Here is a 26,321-nt window from a genome sequence, read left to right on the forward strand (position 1 = left end):
TTCGATGCATCCAGCAGTCATGAGTTCGAACATGATATCTATCGCTGTGCTTTTGCAAATGGTATAGAATCTCCCAGCCGGAAATGCAGTACCAGCTATAATGAAGACAGAATCTAATAGGCACACACCCCCAGCCAGCGTCTTCCATGTCCCAAGCGGGCATCGACGACTTAACAGATCCGGCTGAACCTATTTTGGATTTGGGGAATTTCGACGATTTAGTAAGTTCGCACGACGATAGCGACAGAATGGCGCCTGATCCTCAGGACAAGGGATTTTGAAAACCGCGTCGAGGTGGGGGAATGCGGAATTGCGAACCATGATCCAGAACCTACAACGGCAGCTTAACAACAGCGGCGAGACTCGGAACAGCAGCGTCAGGACGCAAGGGACAGGGAATTTACGTGGATCGTCCAATTGAAACAGCATGGGACTCAGAGCAGCAACGGAAAGAGCTTGTTCAAATGCCAGAAGAGCAAAGTGAACACATGAAAGAACTCCTGCGGAAATGGTGATGAAAATCAATGCCTATTCCAACTCGCACCTGCTTGTTGTCAGGCTAGAAAGCTGTAACAACAACTGGGTTATGACTACTGTCTGCTTGAATTAGGACGTTTTAGTGTCTGGTTGCTCTTGAATGTTCTGCATTCCGTCTTTCTTTCTCCAACCCAGCTGTCACCAACTGCAGCTACAGCCACGAGAGCGCGAATATGTCTGTCACCGAAGACTCTAACTTAAAGTTATGCCTTGTCCTTCTTTGCTCCTGTGTGGCCTCTTTCCCTCGGGTCAGAATTTTCCAATCCCGGCGTTCTCGAACCCAGGCAAGAGGCAGGAAATTTTCAGGGTGAAGGTTAGACAACCTCCACTCCAGGCACCAGCGAGGGCAGAAAGGCGATCCCGAAGGTATTCTGGCAAGAGTAACCGCGCAAGAGGGGACGGATAGGGCTATTCCGAACACATAAAACACCAGAAACTGGGAACCCAGGGACCAACTTATGGGACCCTCCCATGCCACTTAGGACTTTGCTCATGCTACTCAGACAACACTCAGGGCTTACCAAGCCGTGCTCAGGAGCGCACAGCCAAAGCTCAGAATGCTTAGTTCTGACTCAGGTTAAGTGACGAGTTGCTCAGATCTGGAATCGGAAATGGACTTTGGAGAGGTCAAGATTCGCCGCTGAGTATTTCGGTATTTGTACAGCACAAGAGCATTGACCGCGGCTGAGGCCAAAGAGCGAAACGGAACACATAGATGAACAGGTCAAGTTTGCAACGATGGAAGAGATGACGAGGACTTTCAACGGGCCCTCAACCTGACGTTATCAGGCGCGTGCCTAAATAGCTTGCGAAGTAGAGCAACAACTATTTGTCTTTACCACCTCCTTCCTACACTTTTTGCGTTGTCATAACCCAGTGGTCAATATCATGAGAGAGACTGTAAGATGGGATACTACTAATAAATTTGTGGAGAGCGAGTAAACGACTAGCTACAATTCACTGTTCACACCCTTCTCACTGCACCACGTTGCCTGACAATACTTCGATCAATGCTTCGATCAATGCTTCCCAAAGAAGCTGCATCCACAATGTTGCTGATGTCCACATGGCTTCCCCGGATGGGTCTGGGGGTACACCGGCGGCGGTCCCTGCCATGAACCTGGATGAATATGAGTCGTGGTAGCAACATTCGTGTGCGTGTCATAAATCGGTGGACTGTACACCGGTCCAGCTGGTGGGCAAGCAGGTTGCTGCGGCACACATGTCGGAGTAGTTGGCCTTCCACAGAGCGGCTTCTTTCTCTTGGCCCAGTCTTCGGTCAACGACCCCATGATAGCTCCACCGACCGTGCCAATGAAACCATGGGAGGTCTGCTTGCCGATCAAGTGTCCGCCAATACCTCCGCCAAGGCTCCGAGCAGGCCTTTCTCACCTGCGGCACCAGGGGTCCGTCATATTGGGGCTGGCTTCCGTTGTACTGTTGATCACTTTGGGAATGTCAGCACTATTCGTCACATGCAATGACATCCCATACCCTTGGTTGTTGTAGGCTTGGCCATTAGCCTGAGGGTGCTGGTCGTAGTAGCCATATGAGGAGCCCTGCTCATACGACGACGGCGTGTATGGCGACGGAGTCCCTTGAGTTGGGTCAGGGCCGTATTGGGGCTGGTATGGAGAAGGAGCACGTTGGACGGGGTCATGCGTGTAGCCGTTATATGGGGATGCCATTTCTCTGTCTTGTCGAGTGTTTAAATTCACAGCCGATGATACTGGTCGAGAAGAGCTTACAGATAAAAAAAAACTGATAAACAATCGGCATGAGGGGGTTGTGACTTTCGTGGAGGAGTTCGCCTCTCATATACGCACAAACCTTTTTGAGTCCCTCGATATCAGACTCTCAAACGAGTCCAAGCTCTTTCGACACTTTCGACCGACAACATCTGGCAAACCTGACCAAAGACTCTTGTTCGGGACTTCTTCGAATTGGGCATTGTTGCTTTACAATAGGCGATCGAATACGATATTATGTGTCGACAAGTTTGTGCACAATCGCAATTTGGCCAGAAAGAGCCAAGCAAGTTATGGTTTTTATTCCTCACAGACCTCCGTTCCAGCTTCCGCAAAGCTGAACCATTGCCAAGAGTCCAGACTTCGTCAAACCCCTTGGCAATGGGTTTATATCCGGAATCTTCGGCCCTACCCCGTATTCCACCGCGGGGAAGCGAGTCTAGTAGGAATTCCAACTCAGGTGGCTGCTGACTTAGGTCGACGTCTCTCATCGTTGCTGCCCACGGCTCTTTGTGAACTCGGACTGGTATGGTTTGTCCAATGTGCTCAGTACGTCTTCGCCTCGTATATCGACGCCGTGGCAGTTCGACAAGAAGCTGAAAGGGCCAGAGCTATGGGGCTACTTGCTTCCCGAAGCTCCTGCTCTGATACCCAGACTGTCGACAATCCGTCATGTTCCAATATGTCGTTCGACTTCTCAACATTTGCCTGTTAAGACATCCATTAACACCCTAACATCTCTCACCACTGTCATCACAGCAGCAGCATGACATCCAAGATCTTCCAGCAGCTGTTTGATGCTGGACAGGCGGCTCTCATATCAAACACAGGTAAACCACAAGCTCGATTCAACTATGCGCAGCTCTCCGACTACAATATCCCGCTCAGTCAGCAACATCATCAGCAGCAACAGTGGTCGCAGAATTGTCAAAACCCTGATCCACAATGCAAGCCTCATCACGGGATGCTTGTGCAAAAGATCAGTGAGGGCCGACGCTGGACCAAGATTGCAGCTGGAATCTCCGGTACCATTTCGGCCTGTCTCTCGGCCATTATGGGAGCAATCATGATCTTCACGGTGTGGAAATACCAGAAGACCAAAAATTTGTATGTCAAGGATCGGACTTGGGGTCCATGGGCGAAAGATACCGTCACATGGCCGACTTACATGATGGCGGCTGCTTCAATTGCTACGTCACTGGCATCGTTGGTATCATTGGTCGCTTTGTGCCGTCGGTCGAAGCGCAAGGCCGCCTTTTTCAGTGTCATCTATGTCATCATGCATATCGGGTCTTGGGTTGCTGTTTCTGTGGTGTACAGAGTCATGAAGACCGACAAGGATCTCTGGGGTTGGAGCTGTACCGATGCTGCTAAAGCGATTCAGAAGGAGCTCGGAAGTAACGTGCTGAACTTTGAAAATTTGTGCAAGCTTCAGGTAAGTCATTTTCTCTGCTCTAGAAATTGACCCCTCGGATTAAACAGGTCGAAGTATCATGAGCTAACAGATCCTCTTTCTATCCAGGGCTCTTCCTGGGAAGTATCTATCGGCGAGGTGGTCATCAAGATGATGACAAGCGCTGCGTCGTGGTTCGTCAGTCGCAGGCAAGCAGGCTTGGAAAGCGTGCTTTCGCTCGACCTCGGGGCCTGAGTTCTGGATTGCTCCATCACTTGGCACTAGACTGAGTGTCTGAGGGCATGCGGGGAAGACCTGAGCTAAAGTTTTCGGAAGAGTGAGCAAGGCAAAAACAAAAGCCAAAACCCTCAGCTGAAAGAAGGCCAAGCTATTAGGCGAAATGCCGAGCCTTGGATACGATACACGGTGTCAAAGCCACAGATGATGAACAACGGCGGTGAAGGGAAGTTCCTGGTCTCGCTTGGGCAATCCTCGAGCTCGTTTAAACAGTTGTACTTCTGACTCATAACCCATCGCTGACACATCTACCCCGCCGTCGTGAAGGAGGCATTTGAACGGCTGTTCGTGGCGGCAGCATATTTTCACCATCATGCCACTTTGCATTCTGACAGTGTACCTCGATGAGATGCGATGGTCTCGGACTTCTCGTGCTGGAAGGCTCGAAGCAGTAGTACCGCTTGTACCGTCGTCGCCTTGCTTACGTGTTGGTTGCCGCAGGTGCGGGCCACCATGGCTTCTGGATTGTATGGCCAGTTGAACATCGTGAGGACGCCATGTTCTCCACCGATCAGACGAGGCTGTTCGATATTCTCTTGGCTATTGACAAAGCGCCGCAGTTTGGTTCATCGTCTTCCACTGTCGGATGCGACTCGCATAGCGGCTCTCGAGAGAGGTAAATGCCAATGATGTTCTCTCCCATCAATTCAGTAACGCTTGCACCCTTCATGAGTTGCTTGCCCATTGTTCAGCAAGACTCCTCACTCGCAACTATCAGGAGCAGTCATGCCTTGTTGAGAATTTCGGTCGCTGAAGTGGTTGTCGACACCGACAGGACACTGAAAGGGCAGATTTCCAGAGAAGATTGGCCGAGACAAGTTCGAATTTGAAGGGAAGCAATTACCCTGCTTAAAGGTCTAGCTAAGGCTACGCCGTAGAATTGCTCGATTGGAAGTGAACGCAGTTGAGAATCCGCTGCGCAGGAGCGCAAGCGCCAAGGGTACGCGATCACGTGAGAATCATTACGTCGAAGTCTGCGAATACGGATACCAGCCACACTTTCGACGCCGCAAATATTTAGTGGCTGTGCAAGACCGGGATTGGGCCGGAACTTTCGAGTACACACTTGGCTAGATGCTCACCCATCTCTCGTTCCTGGTGGCAGTTACAGTACTGTATCCTGTTCTGCGACACCGCTGAAGCCGGCGTAAAATGATGCCTAATCTGTCCGATTCACAGCATGCGCAGATACAGCACATGATCTCAGATGGCTGTTTCACCTATCGCCAAATCGGAGCGGCTGCTAACTGCAGCTTCGATGCAGTCAAAGCCATCAGTCAAAGCCATCAGTCGAAACCTTCGTGATTTTGGTAGTACCAAAGCACCTCCGAACCGTGGTGGACGCTGCCCGTCCGTTACTCCTCTCATGCGAGAAGCTCTTCTAGAATACCTTGTCCAGAAACCTGGTTTAACACTCGAAGAGATGGTCGTATACCTGTGGGACGATTTCGAGTCTCGTGCCACCACATCATCTATCAGCAGGGCTTTGCACACGGCTAGCTGGTCTAAGAAAAAGGCTCGTGGAATCGCTAAAGGTCGAGGTGCAGATCTACGCGATTTTATCTACATAGCATTTCTCACTTCCATTCCTATCAAGTCCTCTATGTCGACGAATCAGGCTGCGACAAGCGGATTGGGTTCAGACGCACTGGGTGGTCTCCCTTGGGTGTTATACCCGTCCAGGTCACCCAATTTCACCGTAGCCAACGATATCAGATTTTGCCTGCATACTCACAAAATGGCATCGTGCTCTCACGTGTATTTCAGGGCACTACCGACAGCGCCATTTTAAAGACTTCATTGAGCAACTCTTGCACCATTGTGACATCAATTCGGGTTAATTTAATATGGAATTCAGCCTGGAAGCTTCGCATTAGATTGTTAGAGCGAAGCTGATCGATATCCAAAACGTATGGGTATGATCAAGAACGAAGTTGACTACGTAATAGAGCTATGGGTGGATCCGCGTATATATAGTAGAGAGTGCTCAGCACTGCTCAGTGGCTCAGGACTGAGCACTACTGAGCCGACTGAGCACTACTCATGTTGCTCCCTTGTGCTCACCGACAGACCGCTGAGCACTCCTGAGTTCTATCGCGTGACCCGCTCTTATACTCGTGCTCCTCGGAGATACACTCTATACTTCCCACCTGCCAAGGAACCCTTGTCTCGTGACACCACCCAGTGGAGCGATTCATAGCAGATGGTACCATTAGCTAGTTGAATAATTCTTACTTCGCTAAGAAGAACGCACTAGATATACTGAGTGGCATTGTCGGGGGTTCTACGATTCTTGATATCTCCTAAAAGATCTTCCGAAACTGGATCCCTCTGGCGAAGGTCTATCTCTGAAGCACTTGGTTCGACTTTTCATATTGTGTGCGTATCCCGTATTGTTGAAGTTCTTCAGATCATAGAATCTTCCCCCACTCGTCTTGATTGACACTTCAAGGCCATGTATGACCCTTCCGTTGCAGGACAATGGTAGGAATCCAGCTCACTCCTACAAGCAGGCCAGTGGCAATTCCAGCCGACCCGTAAAGGCCGACATTTTCGAACATCTGCGGAAACCAAAATGGTCCGATGAAGCCCCATATCTGTCTCACGAAAGTGATGAACACTCCCACGCTTGCAGACTCTTCTTGATAACGGTCGACTGCATACGTGATCAAAACGGTCGTGACGATCTGAAGGCCCCCAGTCGCAATGGCGCTGCCAACAAGCGGAGTGATGTTGTAGTGAGTACCTATCTCTCCAAGCTGAACAAGGAACACGGTTACTCCCACGATGGCAAGAAGGAAACCACCATGTGACAACCACAATCGCCATTCTGGCTCGGGACGAATCCCAATTTTCTTCGTCCTTCTGTTCATCCAGGCATCAGATATAAAGCCACCAACCAGTTCACCAAGAATGGTACCAATCAACATGGCGATATACTGCAGACCCACCTGCTGCGTGTTGAAGTGGAAGCTAGGTCCGAACAGTTGCGGAATCTCTACTGAGATCATGACAGCAACTAATAAAAAGACCATGGCATAAGCGGCCGCAGGAACCATGACGCAAGGCCGACCGGCGAATCTGAGAGGTTGGACAAAATCCCAGAGCCGCAGCGGAGTTGGGTCGATGCGACAGAGCTGGAAATATTCTTGCTTCATAGAGGAGCCTTTACGTGTGATCCCGTGGCGAACGTATCGAGTCTCGGGTCCTAGGAAGACGTACAAGACTAGCTGGACGGCATTGGTCTGAAATTGAAGTCAGCTTCTCGGTGTTCAATATCGTTGCGAGACGTCACCTACAATGGCCAGAATTTTGTAGATCCACCGATACTCGACGCGATAAGCCACAAAGCCAAAGACTAAGGGCGATATTTGAACTCCAATCGTCACCATGAGCGTCCAGACGCCCATATAACGAGCTCGATTCCGCTTAAAGAACGTCTCGGTCACCACGGCACTGCCAATGGCAGCGGCTGGGCTGATGAAAAACGCGACAATTGCTCGGCAAGCAGCCATACTAGCGTATGAATAGCTATATGCGCAGCCGACGTTGCCGGCCAATGAACAAATGAGGGAAATCGTAAATATCGGTCGTCTGCCGTAGCGATCGGACAAAGGCTTCCAGAAGAGCGGCGCTCCGCCTAAAATGGCGATCTGAAGAGAGGTGAGATAAGAAGCACGCTGCAGGCTGCACCCAAGGTCCAGAGCGATATTTTCAAATGCGGATTGAATGGCTGCACCGGTGAACGTTGCCATCATCGCGTGAAATGCTACTAATACAAGATTGGCAACCTTCTTCCAATGCGGCCAGTTGTAAGGGTCGGCATCGCCCATGTCGGGCATGGGGTCGAGATCGAGGGTGCCATGGCGGGCAAGAAGATACTCGCGGTGCTCAGGAGATAGGAGGTTGATCTCATCTCGGTCGAGGTGTGCATGTGGCAGTTGGACTGCATCAACAAATTCCTTCTGTGTTTCGGTATTGACAGAATTACCGGTTTTGGACTCTGTGTTTTCAGACTTGATTCCATCCGCCATTTTGAGGGATTGGAATGATTGCGCACGCTCGTTGTCACAATCGCATGCAATAGGTTTCGGGGGATAAGAAGGGCTTATAAGTATGCGGTGGACCCCTACCTGGCTGCTTTCCGGACTTCCACAGTGTGCCGGGGACGACGTCCGGGTCCGTCAATAGGACACGACCCTATTGGACCCACTAGTGAGAGAGATAAATCCGGGATTTCCACCCCGGTTACTGGAACCAGCCTGGGCAGATTGAAATGGCTAGTAGGCTCGGGTTTTCCCCCTGGGTTCTGGGGGAGCTGGGATTTTGGGTGGTGCGGGCTTACGCTTTCAGGTAGGTTCCGCACCGGAGTGGGATTCAACCATAAAGTTTCCTCGCTTAGTTGTAGCACTGTATATACATTAAAGCACTGTTAGATCAGTCTAGAACTAAAAGGAGGAGCCCATGAATACTAATTCGGATATTACGCGGCCTAGTTCTTTTAGGCGACCTAACGTCTACGAGTTAATATGGATGAGGATGATAATCCTTTCCTGGTGACAGAGACAACCGCAGATTGCCGCGGGTATGGCCAGCTTAGGGCAGATTGCAGGGAGATAGCCGCTCTTCCTTGAATAGTATGTGTATTTCGGGCAACCAATCCAATTCCCTTCAATGTAGAACCTGGTCCAACATCCAACAAGTCTTCAAAGAATACAGCCTCATCGAAGACAGCCCAGTCAGCCATCAATATTGGTAAGACTCTCTCCAGTCTATCTTCCTACTCTGTACTTAGCCTCTCAAGGTTTCGTACCTCTGGTACAACTCTAACGATTCAAAAAGGCAATGTTACGACTCTTCCTTTGCCGGTTGTGGCGATCAAGCTGGCAATACAACGTGATGACGACTGAGAATGATGCCCGGAGGAAAATGGAGCTTGACTTTGAATCTTAAGCTGAGTGTTCGGTGTGATAGTGTTGATGTTCAAAGGCTTCTTTATCTCATTCTACGCGCTCAAGCTGGTGAGGCGTCGGTTATGGACGATGGTCCTTCTCTTATTGCTAATACAATGCTCTAAGAGCCTGGCAGGCACTTAATGCCACTATGTAGCCTTGTTTTGGAACATGGGGAGGATTTTGTATGCACTCTTGAAGTTGACCATGTCTCTAACCTCTTGCGTAGCTCCAGTGTACGTCTCCCAGGCATCGTTCATTCTCAGGACTCCCTGCAGAGGGGCATAGGGAGTGTCACTTCCGAAGAGGATATGGTCGTGTGGGATGAAATTGAGAAGGCAGTTCAGGGCATTGTCGTGCCCGGACAGCGCAAGGTCGAAGTAAAAGCTCTTGATCTCCGCTTCTATCTCTGCCTTGGTCTTCCGTGATCCCTCTGCACTGCTGAAAATTTCCATGAATCCGATGCGACCAACAATGTAAGGGAGAGTGCCACCGGCATGGGACAAGATGATTTTACAGTCTGGGTGGTCGCGTTTGGTGTTAGAGAAGAGCAGGTCCATCGCGCTACGGGTTGTCTCGTGCGGGAACTCCACGACATTGGGCACCAGCGTGGGCGGTAAACCGGCCGTGTTTCGTGGCATGGCGGGATGAAGGAGCACCACTGCTTTCCAAGTGTTCAATTCTTTCCAGACAGGCCGGAAAGCGTTGTTGCCAAGATAGGTGTTACCATCGCCATAGCTGCTGAATACCAGAACGCCCTCTGCACGAAGCTCGCCTAACGCGTAGCGGATCTCTTTGATGCAGCCTTCGCTATCGAACAGGGAAGGTAAAGTTGCAAGGAAGCCAAATTTCCCTGGATGCTGGTCTCGCAGGTTAGCGGCGTACTCATTGACGCGACGGGCCATGTCCCTTGCGGCCTCCCCTTCCAAGAACGAAACTCCCGGCATGGTGAGAGAAAATATGGTTGTGGTCGTGCCCAGACCCTTCATAGCTTCCTCTGATGTATTTACCGACCATGGAGGTGGCATCTCAGACGGGCTGAGACCAAGCTTCGAAACAACTAGACGATGAGCATTGGTCAAAATGTTGTGCTTGACTCGGGGCATAGGAGGTCTGTACCTTCCAGCCAAAAATCTGGCACGAAATGATGATGTACATCGATTTTATGCGACGAAGTGGTGGTGAATTTTGGTTTATAGTCCATAATGGCGTATCAGATTATAGACCACTGGCCCGGACACTCGCTATAGGTTATTTTTGAAGGCTGTCACTATTGTGAAAAGGGATGAAGACTCCCAGCAATGTTACTGGGGGCAAAAGTTGTTAAAAGAAATATCTAGCGATTGAGAAGCCGCACCGTTGGCCGGTCGATCCGAAAGACTGTTTGTTCAAGAGGTTCCAGGCTGACACGCAAATATCTGGAGTCCAGAAGGCAATGGATGTTAGGAGAGCGTTGATTATGCCTTTCCGGAGTTTTCGGGCCGGAAGAGTGGTAGTGGAGATGGGGGATTCCCGTATGCGCGAGGACGGGACTACCAACTTTTGGCCGGGCTCATCACAAATCATTGCGAGAAAATCGATGTTTCGAAACAACATAGCTTTCCAATTCTCTACAACTCCCTCTTCAGTATTATCTCCTTGGCGTTGAGCACCGCATCAAACCCGAAAAGCCACTCCTGAAAAGCAGGATTATTCCATCTATTCGCTGCGACCGCCTCTTCGTGAGACAACGTGCCGTCTGTTGGAAGGTCCTTCCCGTAGCGGATGATAGCATCCCGGGCTTCTTGAAAAGGCCCGTCCGCACAGTGCCAGACGGTGGCGTTCTGTCGAGCCCCGCTTTTGATGATACGCACTCGTTCTCGCCGCGTAGTCTCGTATAGCCGCAGCCTGTCTGGAGCGTCTTCCACTGTCTTGCATGATGACAGACACTCAACAAGGACGACACTGTCTTCGATGGCCATTGCGGCTCCCTATTGGGGGTAGTATGTCAGTTATGCTGATGCTTCGGAGGCAGAGGTTGAGTCATTCACGCACCTGGGCCAGGAAAGGCAGCATGGCGTGTGCTGAGTCTCCCACCAGTACTATCTTCCCACTCTCAGAGATCCATCGAGGTATTTCTTCTAGCTCTGAAGTCTTCCACTGTCGACAAGTCGAAACCTTTTCCAGTAATCGGTGAATTAAAGGATCCCAACCGTCAAAGATCGTTCGAATTTCCGCAGGAGGTGCTGTTTTTCTTCTTGTTAGTTGATGAAAACACGAGGCTAGATAAATAAACAGGATGGTCTTTGGTTCCATACCTTCCTTTGAGGTTTTGACGCCGTCCATGGCGCTCTCGTGAGTCAGGGCAAAATTATATAGTTCACCAAGACGGATTGGATATGACATGACATGTCCATTGGGGCCCAGTCAGCAGTTTGCAGAAGGAGACTCTATCAACGGGCGTAATATAGGGTCTTCACGCATCACTTGGCCCGGAACCAAGCATCGAAAAGTACTGCATATATCGGGCAGAAGCTGTGCTGGCCTCTCAGTAGAGGTAAAGACACCTTCTCTCACTTTTGAATTAATCCCTATCGACACCTCGTCAGCCAGAGATCGAAGTATAAAGTGGGAAAGAATGTGTGAAAAATACCATCAGCACCGACGAGTATATCTGCATTCAAGGTGCTTCCGTCGACAAGTTTGACAGATGGGTGATCTGCATTGACGGACTGCACAAAAGAATTTGCGAACACCTCAGCACCCACTTCTCGACAGCGGTTGAGCAAGCTCTGATGAAGGTCTGCCCTATACGTCAATAGGTAAGGATTGTTGTATTTCTCCTCCATGTCGGATCCCAAAGGCGTGCTTCCCAATAATTGTCCGTCCTAATTCGATAACAACGCGGTTTTCAGTCACTTGATAACTCGCTATGACGCTGATTGACACGCAGTTGGATTCACTCACCTTCCATCTTTTCATTGTAATGGAGAGTGGCCATGTAGCCTGTTCTGCTACATTTTCGAAGACGCCTAACTTCTTCAATGCCTTTACACAATTTGGTGGAACCTGAATGCCAACTCCAAATTCTCCAAATTGGGACGCTCCCTCGAGAACCGTGACTCGGTGGCCTGCCAATCGCAAACCGATGGCAGTACTCAATCCACTTAGTCCTGCACCGACAACAAGTACATGAAACACGATGCTTTTTTCACTGCTCCCATTCTCTTCGATCCCGGAGGGCAGACACTCATTCATGGTCGTCATCTTTGACTTTCATATACCCTAGGTCACAATCCGAGGTTTGTAGCGCAAGTAAAAGTGACCGAAAAACTGTCGTTCACCAAAATAATTTTAATTAGACTCGTCGGAGAAGTTGTTCAGAATTAATATCGAATGTTGCCGGTGCCACGTCGCCGTTCTCACTAATACACCGCGTGAGGTCCTATTTAGGAGTAGTCAGGTGTCACCGGAGGAAAGCCTCCGAAAGCAAAAATCTACCCACTTCTAATTTTGTAGAACCCGATCCGGTGCTCGAGCCTCGAGCACCTTCAGTAGGGATGTATTCTGCTCGAACGAAGGTCCATGCGATCATGGTGGTGACTCCTTCAAGGAAGAAAACTTGGGTACACGCTTACTTCAATGGAGCCAGAATTGTTCCAGTGACTGACCTGACCGTCACTAGAAGCAGTAAATTTGCCATTTCGGCCGGCTTTTACTCTGTAGCCACCAGCATGACATGGAGCATGCAAGACGATGATGAGTTACCACTACGATGAATTTAAATTCATTCATAATAGTTAAACCCCGGGCTTTTCAGTCCTAAACCAGGTCGATTTGACATGTAATAGATACATAAAAACTCTTTTCAACAAAGCTCACACAGCTGGATGGCTATCCTTGATAGCTTGCTTGAAACGAGTAAGTTTAGAGCGCAAAACCTGAATCGGGCACATCAAAGAAATATTCTTGATCAAATTGCATGAATTCGTCCATCTCCGTCATGGGAAATGTATCCCAGATCGTACCAAAATTGTTTGCAGCTGCGTCTCCTTGGTTCATCGAGCCGGCATATAATCCTGGCCTCTCATCTCGCAAGTGTCCTGTGGATGGGGATACGTACTGCGAGGAGTTTGGTTCTCCAGATGCCCCAGGATTGCTGTCCCTGTTTATGGGGTTACCTCGGGTTCCTGCTAAGTTCGGGTCACCGTTAAGTCCCTGAAGGGCTGACTTTAGTTTTAAATCTTCCAAAACTGCGTGCGCTAGGCTTCATACCTGGAGTTCGACATCCAGAACGGAGAGTTGAAGTTCTCGCAGAAATTCCTCGCTACGAATTGTTGCGATACCGCCTTTCGAGGTCATACTTCGGATCAGCCTGAATCCGGCCAAGATGCACTGCTGAGTACGATCATGATCTTGTGCTTCCACTCTGCAACCTTGTCGGTGGAGGGATAATAAAGCGATCAAGATGCACAAACAGTTAAATGTGTCTGAAATAGAGTTAGCTGAAGACCCTGGACTTCTAGTCCTCTGTCACCCCTTGGCAATTGAGGAAATTCGTACAATGAAAGTCCCACCACCATGCTCCTGTCAATCCTTGGGGTCGGAAAATCCGGATTGCCTCAATTTGGAGTCCAGCTGAGGAAAAACAGATATTTGCACTTGTTTGTGCCACAACCTTCTCGAATATAAATCGGTCATTTTGAGTAGGCTCAAGAGGTGCTGAGCGCTGTGTCGCTCGTGGCTCTTCGCAGGGGTCTGAATGTACCGGCAACCACTGAGGTGAACACTTACAAGTCTGCCCTTGACCAGCAGAAATCCGTAGGAGAAAGAGCACAGATTGGCGGTGTAAAAGAATCCGCATTCCAAGAAACCTTAGAGCTAGAATGCATCGCTGCCGTCTCAATCAGACAGGATACTCAGTCGGAGGTTGCTCTGCTTTATCTAATGAGAACTTCAACCATTCGGGAAGGGCAGAATGCCAGTCGAGTAAGTCCGCATCAAGGTCCAGAATGGCGATGAAGAGCGACCGATGGGTCGTGGGGTTTTCACTACTCCCAGCTGTAGTTTGAAGAGTGCGCAGAGACTCGAAGATCTTGTCCATCATGAAATAGAGTTTCACGCTGCAGAAGAAGAATGCGTAGATCGAAGGGGTCTCGCCTGTTCCTCGTGGTTCACTCAGGACGAACAATTTGTCTATCACTTTGAGGGAATCCACAACATGAGAATTCTGACGCGGGAATAAAATGCCTATCGGTCTTCCAGAAATCATACTAGAAACCCTGTGTCAATTGACGTTAGCATACATAATAAAAAATCCGTTGCAGTGAGCGCTCACCGATCAAGATTGTAGCAGCCCCACCACAGCAATTGATGAAGTTCCTGCTTCCGACGGATGTCGCCAGCTTGTGAGGATGAGCTTGGAGGAATATGAAGTCCCAGACTGAGAGCGATTCTGCTGGCATGTCCCACTGTTAACCAGCACTGGTTACCCCGGTTTGTGCCTTGTTGATACTGAATTGCCAGTAGTAATAGCTGAAGGAAACTGATGTCGCAAGTGCTGAAGGCGTTGGTGACGATATAACCCCATGCACGATAAAAGAATTGTTCACCTGTAGCCGTGATGTCCTTGACAGGTGACTCTCCATCGATATCATCATCGTGAAACAAACAAGCGAGCGCGAAGATCATATATAGCTGAGCTGTCCAGGATTCTTCCAAAGGCTTGTCAGATGTCCAAGTTTCTTCAAACTGTCGAGAGATCTTTTCTTCGACCAAATAAGGCTTGATGGGATGAACATGTGTCAGATACCTTGAGAACAAGTAGCGTGCAACGCGCTCTTGTGGCAACAGGTTCAAAGCATTTGATGTTAGATACATAGCGACGATGGATTTTTCATCCGCAAACCCACGCGCTTGTGGAAGATGGCGATGGAAAATCTCGGGCCTGCTCATCGTCGCTGGTCGGACTCGATCGGAATTTCCAGGGGACGTCATGACGACCTCCTGACCCCCAAGGCCTAATGCATGAATGGAAGTCTGCAAATGCCACGCAAACCTGAGCGACGACGACTCGGAGAAGGCCGGCGAGCCTACAGTTACCTGGGAAGGGACTTTTGCCCCGCATATTATCCCATCGCTCAAGAGACCGTCCTCTAGCTGGGTTGTGATACTGTCGGAAGGTGGCTTTTCTCTCTGAGTCACATTGTTGATAGTACTCTGATTTGCCTCTGCGTTGCAGGTTTCATGCGTGAGATCATTTGGATGGGCAATTTCTGTGTGATCCTGCAAGACTTTCGGTCCATTGATGGGAGTACTGCTGAGATCGTTCTCGCTAGGAGGAGCACTCAAGGTTTGCAAGGCATCTGGATATGTTCGTGCGTCAAGCTGCTGTCGCAGGCTTCGGACCTGGGCTTGTAGTGCATCGATATGGCTGAAGACCAAGTCAATATCTGCCACAAACACAGAGAATTTCCCATCCAGTGAGGGGGTGCAGCGCTCAAGCAGGGGAATCTCACGATTGAGTATAACGAGCACGTGAAATCGCCTTCGGATATGAACATTGCACCTTTCGATTGGCGCATGAAGTGCACTGGGGGCGTCGACCATCGCAGCGGACTTTCCACTGCCTACATCCTGAGCAGGCTCGATGCGTAGAGGATGCAGCCGTAGTTTCTGTGGCTGTCCTTAGCTCGTTCTGTGTTATGGGCAAACCGCTATCAAGGGCAGCACATCCACTTCTTTCGTCCGTAAATTGCATTTGGGATCAGCGCAACCTGTGGGCGGTGGTGTGTCCGGTACTGTACAAGGCGGCTCCGATGAAGATCTAGAATAAAGGTAGGGCAAAAGAAAATCTCTGCTCGGGGTCTAACCGCCGGCTTTTTACTCCAGACCCTCGCAATGATTTCCGAGGTTTGGGGGGTTCCCCGCGTTGTTCGCGCAGTCCCGGTCATTCACCACCGGGTCTCCACTATTTCTGAGTTCCACTAGTAGAGCCAGCGACCTCATCGACTTGAGCAACCACAGTTTGTAGGTCCGAAACCACCTCAAGTCTGGCATAGATTGTATTGTACGGCACTGATTTCCGGCAAGCTTTCAGCCGCTACAAGGCGCCCCAACCAGAACGCTAGAATCAGAGAGAGCGTATTCCAGATTGACGGCCCCATCAGGAAGTGAGAACCGAATATGGGCCCGACTGTTTTTCATAAATCACGGGTGGCGCCTAAGGCACTGAGATATCGCCAAATCCGGCATACAACTACGCAGTGTCAAGGCTCATCTCTGCCGGAGTTTCACGTTAAAACTTGCATTCCGCTTTACTACAACGTCCAGAACTGTCCTAAATACATGCTACGGCTTCATCCTTCCTGATTAATTAATCCCATCGAATCTCTTCTCGTCCGCTGGGGAAATATGGAACGACACAATTCCAGATCGTTGAATATACCTCCAGATCACGACCATGCTAGTTATGGCACGAGCGCTAAGACTGCGGATAATGATTTGTCAGATCCCGGCCATAGAGGTCTGTATGATGCACCCAAACGGCCACTGAATGTTATCATCGTGGGAGCCGGCATAGCGGGGTTAGCACTGGCCGGGCTTATGGGAAGATCAGGACACAAGGTTATTGTGATGGAAGCAGCACCCAACATCGCAGACGTAGGCGCGGGAATAACGTGCTCTCCGAACCTTACACGGCTACTCAGCCGATGGGGCCTTGATCCTTCCTTACGCAAGCACACGAACGTGCTCAGCCAGATCACTTTGAGGCGATGGGAAGACGGTCGCTTTCTGGGCGCAGCACCACTCATGCCTGGTGCGGAAGCGAAGCACGGCGCACCTCAATACGTACTCCATCGTGCGGACCTTCATCGCACACTGATGGAAGAGGCTGAAACCGTATGTGATATTCATACTAACAGCATGGTCACGTCACTCGATTTCCACAAGGCTTCTGCTACATTAAGCGATGGGAATGTTTTTGAGGCCGACTTGATAGTCGGCGCTGACGGTTAGTTCCGGCAGTGAGAGATTGAGGGTAATACTGATCTTATCAGGTATGAAATCAACATGTAGGAGGCTGATCTACCAAAGGCTTGGGCTTTTGGATAAAGCCATCCCGACAGGGGACGCCGCATTCAGGGTCTGTATTCCCCTGGACAGGGTGATGGATCCTGAACTTCGAGGCTTTGTGACCGCGCCAGTGGCGACGAGATGGATGGGTGATTCAAGGCACGTTCAAGCTTATCCTATTCGGCATGGAAACCTCTACAACATGGTCAGCAGCGCATTTCTCCCCAGGGGATCGGAGACCACTGACAACAGTTACAGGTTATGTGCCATCCTGACACGGGGTTCGCAGAAGAATCATGGACCGCCAAGGCATCTAAGCAGAAGATATTGGATCATTTCGGTTCATGGGACCCCCTCCGATTGGGAAAATTACTTGAGCTTATTCCGGATGATAATATTATGGAATGGCGTTTGTGTCAGCACGACCCACTCCCTACATGGGTAATTGGCAAGGTTGTCTTAATTGGCGATGCCTGTCATCCTATGTTGCCCTATGTTGCACAAGGAGCTGCTCAAGCAATCGAAGACGTCGCAGTGCTCCATCTGGCCGTCAATCGTGCTTCAAACCCAGAAGACTTGTCGGTCCTTTTAAAGGCCTATCAGCTGGCGCGGAAACCCCGGTCGGAGTATATTATGGGAGTTGGTGGCGTCACTGGAGCCGTGCTACATTTGCCAGATGGCCCGGAACAACAAGTAAGAGACGAAAAGTTTCGGTTGGTGCCGGAAGGAGGCGACAACCCAGACCTGCTAGGTGACGTCGAGATGCAAAAATTCCTTTGGGATTACGATCCGGAGAAGGAATTCCTCGAGAATATTGAAAGTAAGTCGTACTCATTTAAATCAAGTTGCGTATTGTCTAACAGAGAATAAAAGACTATACTAAGAAAGCTCGCTTCTCTCAAAATGAGTAAGATTCTTATGTAATGGACCGGGATAGCATGAGAATCTAGAAGTCCCACGATACTTCAGCGCCCAGAGTCAGATGAGTGGCCCAATTCAAATGTTAGGACTCGTAAATCATGGTTCAGTTGAGGAAACAATGGATATAAATAGGACAAGAGGAATAGTACGAGGGAGAACTAGCCTGATCGGCCCGCTCATCTTTTCCCAGAGTAGTCGACTCCCGAGTCTCGTCGTGCCTGGCGATCTGGCGACCCTGCGTCTCCTTAAAGACTTAGAAGAGACTTTAGACAAGTATCAAGAATTTGACCCTACACGCAGGATTGCTTGCAGCTATAATTCAAGACCTGAGATCGCCCCCAGACAGGAGCCCATGCGCTGTCAGAAACAGTCATGCGAATGGGCTCCCCGCTGTTGGGTTGACTCGGATGGCAAACATTACAAGATGAACGCGGTACACCTCAGGAGGCTCGGCGACCACGTCGCCATAGTAGCTCGATCACTGCAGCTCAGGTACCATTCTATAGGAAGAAAAATTTGTTTGACAATCAGGTACAATATATATTTTGCAGAAAACAGCGATGGATAGTATTACAGAATCTTTGCCCAAAACAACACTTGAAGGTTCGACTACCGCCAGCAAGGCGAGATCATTGCCTCACAAGACCCCTCCCCCGTGCTGTTACTATGCAATCACCTAATCACCCACGTAGCCTGGCAATCACGCGTTTCGGCAACGATTGTAGTCACATACTCTGCACAGACTCAGCCTCTACACAGCATGCCTCAGAGAGCTGGGGGGTTGGCTAACATTGGCACTGGCTCGACGAAAAGGCTGGCAGCATGTGGCCGCTCCGACCCCAAACCACCGACTTTGACCCAGCCTCCACATCGGTGAAGCGAGGTATCACAGTACTATCGTAACTTCAGCTAGCTAGACCTCCATATCAAAGCCCCAAAGAACTGAACTGAATCACATGATGGGCGGATACAACTTGCGAGTAGTCACTGGCAAGGCACAAATACCGAAGGCGTCCTTGCCATCTGACTTTCGGCCCCCAGCCTCTCCAAGGTCGTAACTGCTTGCAGTACGAGGGGAGATGAGTGGGCTATGAAGCTTGCATCCAACGATCATCTGTGATGGAGTTTCGAACAGGGTGTTTTATACGCGGACTAACACAATTGGTCTAGGACGATTGTGTATTCGAGACTTGTACAGTAGATGATAGGATATGATGACACTTTTCGTGCCACCTAGCAGCCCCTTGGGTTACTGGTTGTTAGGCAACTACAGCCAGTCATTGGCGCGGCCTTTGCCAGGCGCCTACTGTTTTCGGAATGGACCTGGATGAAATTGTCACAACACCGCCCATTCCCTCCAGTGGTTTCCTAATTATTGCTGCGTGGGGTCTTTTTGGAGGCTTGCCACATTTTGGCCGGTACGGAGTGGAAAGCTAACCATGGCAGACAACGCACATCACCAAAAAAAAACTCCAAGGCCTGCTCAACTGTTTGGCGACCACCCAAAAGAACGCATTATTCGAGCACGGACTTCGTGGCCATGTCAAGAACGGTTCGCAACGTTGATTGTCCATGTATTCACTGGGACCAATACTGATCCTGTGTTAGAATCATGAGAGCTTTGTTGTCGTCTCCATTTTCGAGTTCAAACAGTTTACCACCAGAATTCATGGGTTCCGTGAGGGTCGCTGTCGTATGCTTCAACGGTTTGGGGCGTCTCGCGCTGGCAGTGGAGGAACCTTGAATGTCGGATTTGCCAATTTTTGCGGAGAATAACGATAATCGTCCTCATCATCAGTTAAGGCGCACTCCGCAGTGGTCTGTTGCCATATCTTCTCGATAAATTCGGGCTCGATGGAGGAGAAGTTGCGGTCCTCGCAGCCTTGCTGAACTTTGAAGAAGGCAAAAGCTAGGGTAATTTGAAGCTGTCGAGCAATCTATGTCCGGTATGACTTAATAGAGCAAGATCTCCGAATAGTGGAAGGCAACCTCACAGTAGAAACTTTTTGTCGGTACAGAACCTTCTCGGCGGTATTGGCTATTATATCGGGATCATAATAAGTGTACCGAACAGTCGGAAGCCACCGATAACAGGCAGCCATTTGGTCTAGTTGCAGCCGCTCGACGTCTTCGGAGCTGACCTGCAGGTCGACCATGGTCGAATTTGGAGAGGCCGCCCTGAGTCACACGAAATTTTAGGGGCTGTAGATTGGAGGTTCGTCGTCAGTACTCAGCTAGTCCTTAGTTAGCCGTGACTTTTCGGAAATGGATCAGTCTATCGCAGCTGAAGCATGTTCAGATTTTTCACTCCAATGGGCACGGACACATTATTGATTCTCGGCCAGACAGAACTCTTACTGCAAAGCCAATATCTAGACAGTCATGACTTATCGTTGGCACTTCTCGTGGCCGGGCTTCTTTTCTTTTGCGGCATCTCCCTTGCTGACCATGATGGTGCTTCCCTTCTTGAAGTCCTCCAAGGGGGTGTGCAAGAGGGGCATGCTAGGATGGTGGGATTACTGGTCCAATGCTGGCCTCGCAGGACTTTTCGAAGACCAAGATCTGGAGCAGGACCAACACAGACAAATACTATTTCTGCAGGCAAACTCTGGGCGACAATGATTGGCAGTGCGCGTACCACCCCCCAAACAAGGGTCGCGCCCAGCCTTCAGCATTTCTGCTGCTCATTGCCCCTCGTTGATCTAGGTTTCAGCCTTATCAAATGGTACAGCCTTATCCGGTCTTCGAGGTCGAAGACGCAGTTTTGCAGGGGGGTTGATGTCACGGTTCAGTCTGGTTGGCAGTCACGTGGCCACGTGACTACGCGCGCACATACGCGCCTACTTATCAACGCCACCACGCGCCCAACCACTTAGCTAGTCCTTCGTACTATTATTCATATCATAAATTGCATTAACTGCTGTGCGCCGTGATAACTAGAGCGTGGAGCCGAGGATAAGGGAGTATACGTTCATGGAGAATATGTGATCATTGGACGAGTCGTGCGACTCGGCTGCCTGGTCGATATACTAGAAAACAGAGATGTGGTCTTGCGATTGCAGTCAGCAGGTGTTGGAGAGGGAGCTGCGAAGACTCGCGTTGTTCAAAAGGCGGATTTCGCAAGCCCGAAACCCACGTAACCGATTCAAGGGTTTTAGAGATAATCATGTTCGCATAGCCAGAACTTTGCAAATGAAGCTGAAATGCGCATAAGGGAAGAATCTTTGGTCAGGCTGAAGGTGGCTTGGATGCTAAAGGCTTGGCTAGCTGTTGCCAACGCAAGCTGGCAGTGGGCACTGCAGAAGCCGAACTCGAGGGCGCGGGGTTGGCACAGTACCATGGTCCGGGTATTGGCAGAGCGCTTTCCCAGTGGGGAGCTTAGCAACTGGGCCGTATACCAGACGCTACTCCCTCACACGTGGGCGGGCACTGCGTCACGTAGGAGGGGGTTACACTCACTACTGACAGTCGCGGGTATCTCCAGTGTCTCTCCGGCAGCCAAGATTGTTCCAGGTGCTTAGTCAGCGAATTTTTGTGTAATGCATCAGAAAAATCACAACCTGTATTCCAGAAAAACTATAGGTAAACCTTCTATTTGGACATGGACCTATAGTTAGAACGCCTAGGGACATCAAGTAGTCAACTTACATATATCACCTATATTCTCTTCAAAATATGGTTTTCTGAATGCTAAGGCCTGCTAGCACAATTTGGCTGCGGGGGAGATAGTCAACGTGCCGTTTCAGGCTACGATAGGGTCCTTAGGGCACATCATCCCACTACGGCTGCATGTAGAGAACATATATCGTCACTGTTGTGGAAGATGGGGCGGCATCCCCTGGGTTCTACTTCTCAGCCTGCCAATGCAAGACTTTACAGCCGACGGCAGGACCAGTATGCACATCAGAAAGTCAGTAGCCGAATTTTTATTGCCTCTCTTTAGTTGCTTGTACTGTACCTGCCTTTGTGCGCAAAAGGGCTACGCATCCTCCTGATTTATTACCGAAGTCTTGACGAACAGCTGTACGGTATGGGCAATACCGTGATGAAGTTCGCTTGTCGGTGATTCGTAGTTGAGGGTTGGGCCATTATTGTAGATCTGGGTAAGCGTGACCCACTGGTATCCTTGGCTCCGAGTTGGAAAGTTGCAATGTGTCCTCCAGGGTAGGCAGGTTTCGAGAAGATCTGTAAGATCTGGGGAACAACATTCTGAATTCTGAAATAAAATGCCAAAAGGTGCTGAGATGCGACACATGCTCTGAGATTTTGGCGTAGGAGCAAGGCGTAGGAGCAAGGCGCAGCAGCAATACGAACTTCAGGCAGCAACAATTGAGGGGCAGAGGAAAATTTTCAGCCGCACTAACCCCAATCTATCGCGTGGCCTTCTTGCTTTGATATGAATGAAGTCTGCTTGATGACGGCTCTTCCCATTGCTTGAGTGACCAGAACATCGTCGATTGGAGGCAGAAGCGAACTGTTTGTCGAGCTCCATCGACAGCGCCTAAGCCACAAACTCGCTGAACGCTCGAACAGATACATGACGTCGATGAGCCCACGGCGTGGAGCACGCCCATCTCCGCCACCAGCAACACTTCTGGTCGTGCGGCTATATCTTTGTGAAGATGACTCATGCGCCTCAGCCGGTACTCGTCACCTCCTAGTCCGCTATGACAATGTTCAAGTCGTGGCAGGCCAGGCGGCGGCAATTTCATATACCTGGGGGGAGTTCAACCGACAAACTAGGAGGCTAGGACACGACAGCGCCGGTCGAGATGTCGCAATGAACTTGGGAGAAGAATGGGCAATCGCAGAAGTGATCGAAACGCTTGCTCAGCTGTCAACCGAATTTGGAGCCTGTTGGATTGATCAACTCTGCATGCGACAGGATGATACCAATATCAAGCAGATCATCCAAATGATCCCGGAGATATATCGCACATTCCAAGTGGTCGCGCTTATGCCAGTTCCACCCTGTAGTTGCCTAGAGCCGGCCGCGAAGGATTTGATGGTCTCATTCCAACAGTTCGCCACAGGAGAGAAGACAAGCCATGAGTCGCTGGGTTGTCACCACGACAGATTGTATCAACTGTTTTGGTATCAATTCGTGGTTTGACCGCATCTGGACGCGCCAGGAAATGATGTACAGCAGAGAGATATCTGTAGTTAGAACGAGAAACACGCCGGAAAGCTGCGTGAAAGGTTTCGACCACATCCTGCACCTGAATCGCTTTGCAAAGCTATATTTCGACCGAAGACTCCAGCAGGGTTTCAATCGAGAAAACGCTTTTCAAGATCTCAAATCTGCAAGTACCTATTTTCGAAGAAATGGTTTGAAATCTGTCGAACACTACTGCTGCTATGACAATCACGCCCATTACGCTGGCGCCGACGCGACCATTCTTCACGCGAAATTCATGATGGGCGAAGTCATCACGACACACCAACCACATCCCGCAGACTTAGACGACCAGAGTCGACTGACAAGCTTTGTTCATCAGTTAAGCCAGCTGGCGACATCGACAAGAAAGGCGAGTCAACTAAGAGACTACATCACCTCCGTATGGGTCGATTGTCCTGGCTACAAAATCCCTACTCACTTTCAAACTCGAGATGTTGCCTCGCTCCTGGAGGATGATATCCTACAAAAGGAGAAAAACACCTCAACATCTCTTGCTGTGAGTTTTCCTGCGTCCCTATTTGGCGATATCGAGAGTGGGGCGTTCCGGCGGCCAACAAAATATCTGGGCGAGTTAGAGATCAACTCTGTCAGGGATATATATGCGGTGCTTCCTGCACTCAGCGAACCTATTCCTGTCTCAAACACCGGCTCATTACCAGTTCATTCCATGGGCCTCAACAACATGTCGATTTCTTCTCGCGCAAATTCATACCGTAGGACATTTGTGAATCTTGACACCGGACAAGTATTCGCCTGTTTGAAACAAATTGTGAACCATTGGCCCGAAAACACGCTCCACAAGGTGTCGCAATGGCAATTGCTTGAACAAAATCCAGCGCTGGCCATTACGCCTCCAAACAACAGCTTACTTGAAAGAGTATTCGAGAGGTGGGTACTGAGCAAGGCCATACCACTCTTGGGGAACCAGGTCCTGGCCTAGCGTGGGGAAATCTGCCTGAAGTTGATCACTATACCATATTCTACGGCATGGTAACCCGCGCGTTGGGCATAGACATGACTATCTGTCGCGCAATGGGACTTGATTTGATGGTTTCCCTGGAGCAGCCACCTTGCGTTGGACTGATGAAGCCCGAAGTCTGTCAAAAGCTAGCTGTTCAGATTTCAACGAACGCACAAGAGCCGAAAGAGGTACGAATCCGACAATTTGTATTGTGAAAGGTCACCGAACCACAGGCCTCCTTCTTGTCGAATGCTCGTTCTTGCACAGGTTGTCGTCCCTTGACGTCCTCGATATTGCCGGCATTTGGGTTCCCATCAGCTGTACACCACTGCATGATATTCAAGGCTACGTTCGTCCTTTCGCAACTGATGGAAGGATAGGGGGCGAAACCATATTTACTGATTCGAGAGAATGCCCGGAGAACGATACTGATGCGATCATGGACTTTGTTCAAAGGGCCGCTGCTAGCCCTGTGCGCCAACCGGGTGACGAACATGTTTCCCGAAAATGGCTCGGCCTCTACTACTCGCTGGCACTTGTGGGCCTATCGGTACTTTTTCTCTCGTTTTACTTCATTGTAACATCCCAGATAGCTCACACCAGCATGGTCTCGAATGTCTGCTTTGTTCCTAAGGAATATTGGCATGTTGAAAAGCGTCCTGCTTGGTACGCTGGCCCGGACTTTTATTATCAGCGTTGAGTCTGACGTTGACGCTGGCGGGCGTCGCAGTCCTCTGCGGACTGCTGCCTATTGGGGTCATGTGGAGATAGCTACCATATTACTACAGGCTGGTGCGGACCCTAACTTTTCCAACGCTGCAAGCCCCTAGGTCCCCCTAGTCCAAGCCATGTCCATCAGACGCAATCGGAGAGACATGGTTCTGTTAGCATGGGGCGAAGCCTTCCTACAGCGGCCATTCCGATAAGTCTCCGCTGACTGCTGCTATGAAGGAGATATAGACCAAGGAGTTGAGAGCGGTATGACGCAATTCTTTGATCAACGAGGCCAGGAGATTAGGCACACCATTTACATCGCCTTCAGGAAAATTCCGACTTGACATAGGGCCACAATGGTGAAGTCTGATGTTCAGACTCAGCTACGTCATTCCGAAAGACATTGCCTAGGAGGCCGGCAATTTTCTCTTAATCACCTCTCTTCTTGGTTATACTAGACGTCGTCGGAGGTAGCCATCTTAGACGGCAAGGTCGGGGCTCCTTTCGGTGTACCTTCCGGTCTGAATTTCGCGGTCCAATAAACCATTTTTTCCATTTGAGGGTTTAGGAGCAATAAGTGCAGACAAGGGCAGAGTAGACAGGTGAGAGGTGCAAGGTATTTCATCAGAGTCAGATCCGGCGAAAGGGTCGAAAGGAGGTAAAGATATAATTTGCCCTTGTGTGTTTCTCATTGCCGGCTACTCTGGATCGAGCAACGCGAGGGTCCAAGACAAATTATTGTTCTGCCATCGTTACAGCCGTCGCTGTAAAGCTTGCAAAGGCTACAGGCACCGGGCATTGCGGGCACCAGGGTTGTGTTGACCGACGGGAAAATGTATGGGCAGAGGTCGATCCACGTTGAACGGCCCCTGCCAAACCTCTTTGGGTAGTCGGGGCTACATGTCCGATTGGACGCTGGTCGCGCCTAGCACGTTGAGGGAAAGCCTCGAGAAGACTTGAGGAGAGGACATGGAAGCACTGGCCTGAGGTCAGCCAGGTTCAGCAGCAATGCCTACAACACTGGGAAAGATACGAGAACTCTCAGCACTGCAGCAGGGTCAGACACCGCGGAACTCGAGTGGACCTTCCTGCAAGTCAGCGACAATGTTTACCCTTGGATGATATGCCAGTGGTTGATCATGTAATACGGATTCTGCTGACGGATCGTCCACGTCGGTTGAAGAGAAGCGCACAAACATGCATAGAAGACCCCCATGTGCCTGGTACGTTCTTATCCCTTCCACACCCCCTGGCACTTTCCATTTGCGGCAATTTGTGGCGTCATTAGTGCATATACTGTTAAAGGATACGCACACCACGGGAGAAACATCGGTTTCCAATATGCACGAAAGACGTGGGCTCCACCGGCGCTTGACTGCAAAGGGCAATGGGAACAATTTGATATGGTTTGGCCTGCCTATAATTTGGGCAGCGAGCGCAACTTATGTAACGAATCAGGCGAACTATGCGTCGCACGAACCTATGGCCTTTTGGCCCATTCGCCTGTTTGATGCGGAAGCGGAAACGTCATGTGTACCGTGTCAAAGTGAGTGGCCTTCTGATG

General features: G+C 50.0%; 6 protein-coding genes across 6 annotated transcripts; 1 reads left to right on the forward strand and 5 right to left on the reverse strand.

Annotated features, from left to right (window-relative positions):
* Window positions 1–1,512: 1,512 nt before the first annotated feature.
* PV06_11189 (uncharacterized protein) lies at window positions 1,513–2,225 on the reverse strand (the record flags this gene model as incomplete). Its single annotated transcript, XM_016412818.1, has 4 exons — window positions 1,513–1,657; window positions 1,720–1,868; window positions 1,930–1,984; window positions 2,032–2,225. 4 exons carry the CDS (start codon window positions 2,223–2,225, stop codon window positions 1,513–1,515), a joined length of 543 nt encoding a protein of 180 aa, XP_016256818.1.
* A 161-nt stretch (window positions 2,226–2,386) lies between these two features.
* Window positions 2,387–2,776, reverse strand: PV06_11190 (uncharacterized protein; the record flags this gene model as incomplete). The annotated part of the gene is made up of 1 exon (XM_016412819.1): window positions 2,387–2,776. One exon carries the CDS (start codon window positions 2,774–2,776, stop codon window positions 2,387–2,389), a length of 390 nt encoding a protein of 129 aa, XP_016256819.1.
* Window positions 2,777–3,051: 275 nt separating this feature from the next.
* On the forward strand, window positions 3,052–3,933 carry PV06_11191 (uncharacterized protein; the record flags this gene model as incomplete). The annotated part of the gene is made up of 2 exons (XM_016412820.1): window positions 3,052–3,720; window positions 3,808–3,933. 2 exons carry the CDS (start codon window positions 3,052–3,054, stop codon window positions 3,931–3,933), a joined length of 795 nt encoding a protein of 264 aa, XP_016256820.1.
* Window positions 3,934–10,537: 6,604 nt separating this feature from the next.
* Window positions 10,538–12,240, reverse strand: PV06_11192 (uncharacterized protein; the record flags this gene model as incomplete). Its single annotated transcript, XM_016412821.1, has 4 exons — window positions 11,874–12,240; window positions 11,560–11,794; window positions 10,962–11,152; window positions 10,538–10,897 (listed from the first exon to the last, which is right to left on the reverse strand). The coding sequence occupies exons 1-4, from the start codon at window positions 12,171–12,173 to the stop codon at window positions 10,538–10,540; spliced, it is 1,086 nt and encodes a 361-aa protein (XP_016256821.1). The 5' UTR covers window positions 12,174–12,240.
* A 593-nt stretch (window positions 12,241–12,833) lies between these two features.
* Window positions 12,834–13,268, reverse strand: PV06_11193 (uncharacterized protein; the record flags this gene model as incomplete). The annotated part of the gene is made up of 2 exons (XM_016412822.1): window positions 12,834–13,124; window positions 13,182–13,268. 2 exons carry the CDS (start codon window positions 13,266–13,268, stop codon window positions 12,834–12,836), a joined length of 378 nt encoding a protein of 125 aa, XP_016256822.1.
* Window positions 13,269–19,603: 6,335 nt separating this feature from the next.
* PV06_11194 (uncharacterized protein) lies at window positions 19,604–20,059 on the reverse strand (the record flags this gene model as incomplete). Its single annotated transcript, XM_016412823.1, has 2 exons — window positions 19,604–19,840; window positions 19,898–20,059. 2 exons carry the CDS (start codon window positions 20,057–20,059, stop codon window positions 19,604–19,606), a joined length of 399 nt encoding a protein of 132 aa, XP_016256823.1.
* Between the last annotated feature and the right edge of the window lie 6,262 nt (window positions 20,060–26,321).

Source organism: Exophiala oligosperma, assembly GCF_000835515.1.
Source record: "Exophiala oligosperma strain CBS 72588 unplaced genomic scaffold supercont1.21, whole genome shotgun sequence".
Taxonomy (NCBI): Eukaryota; Fungi; Ascomycota; class Eurotiomycetes; order Chaetothyriales; family Herpotrichiellaceae; genus Exophiala; species Exophiala oligosperma.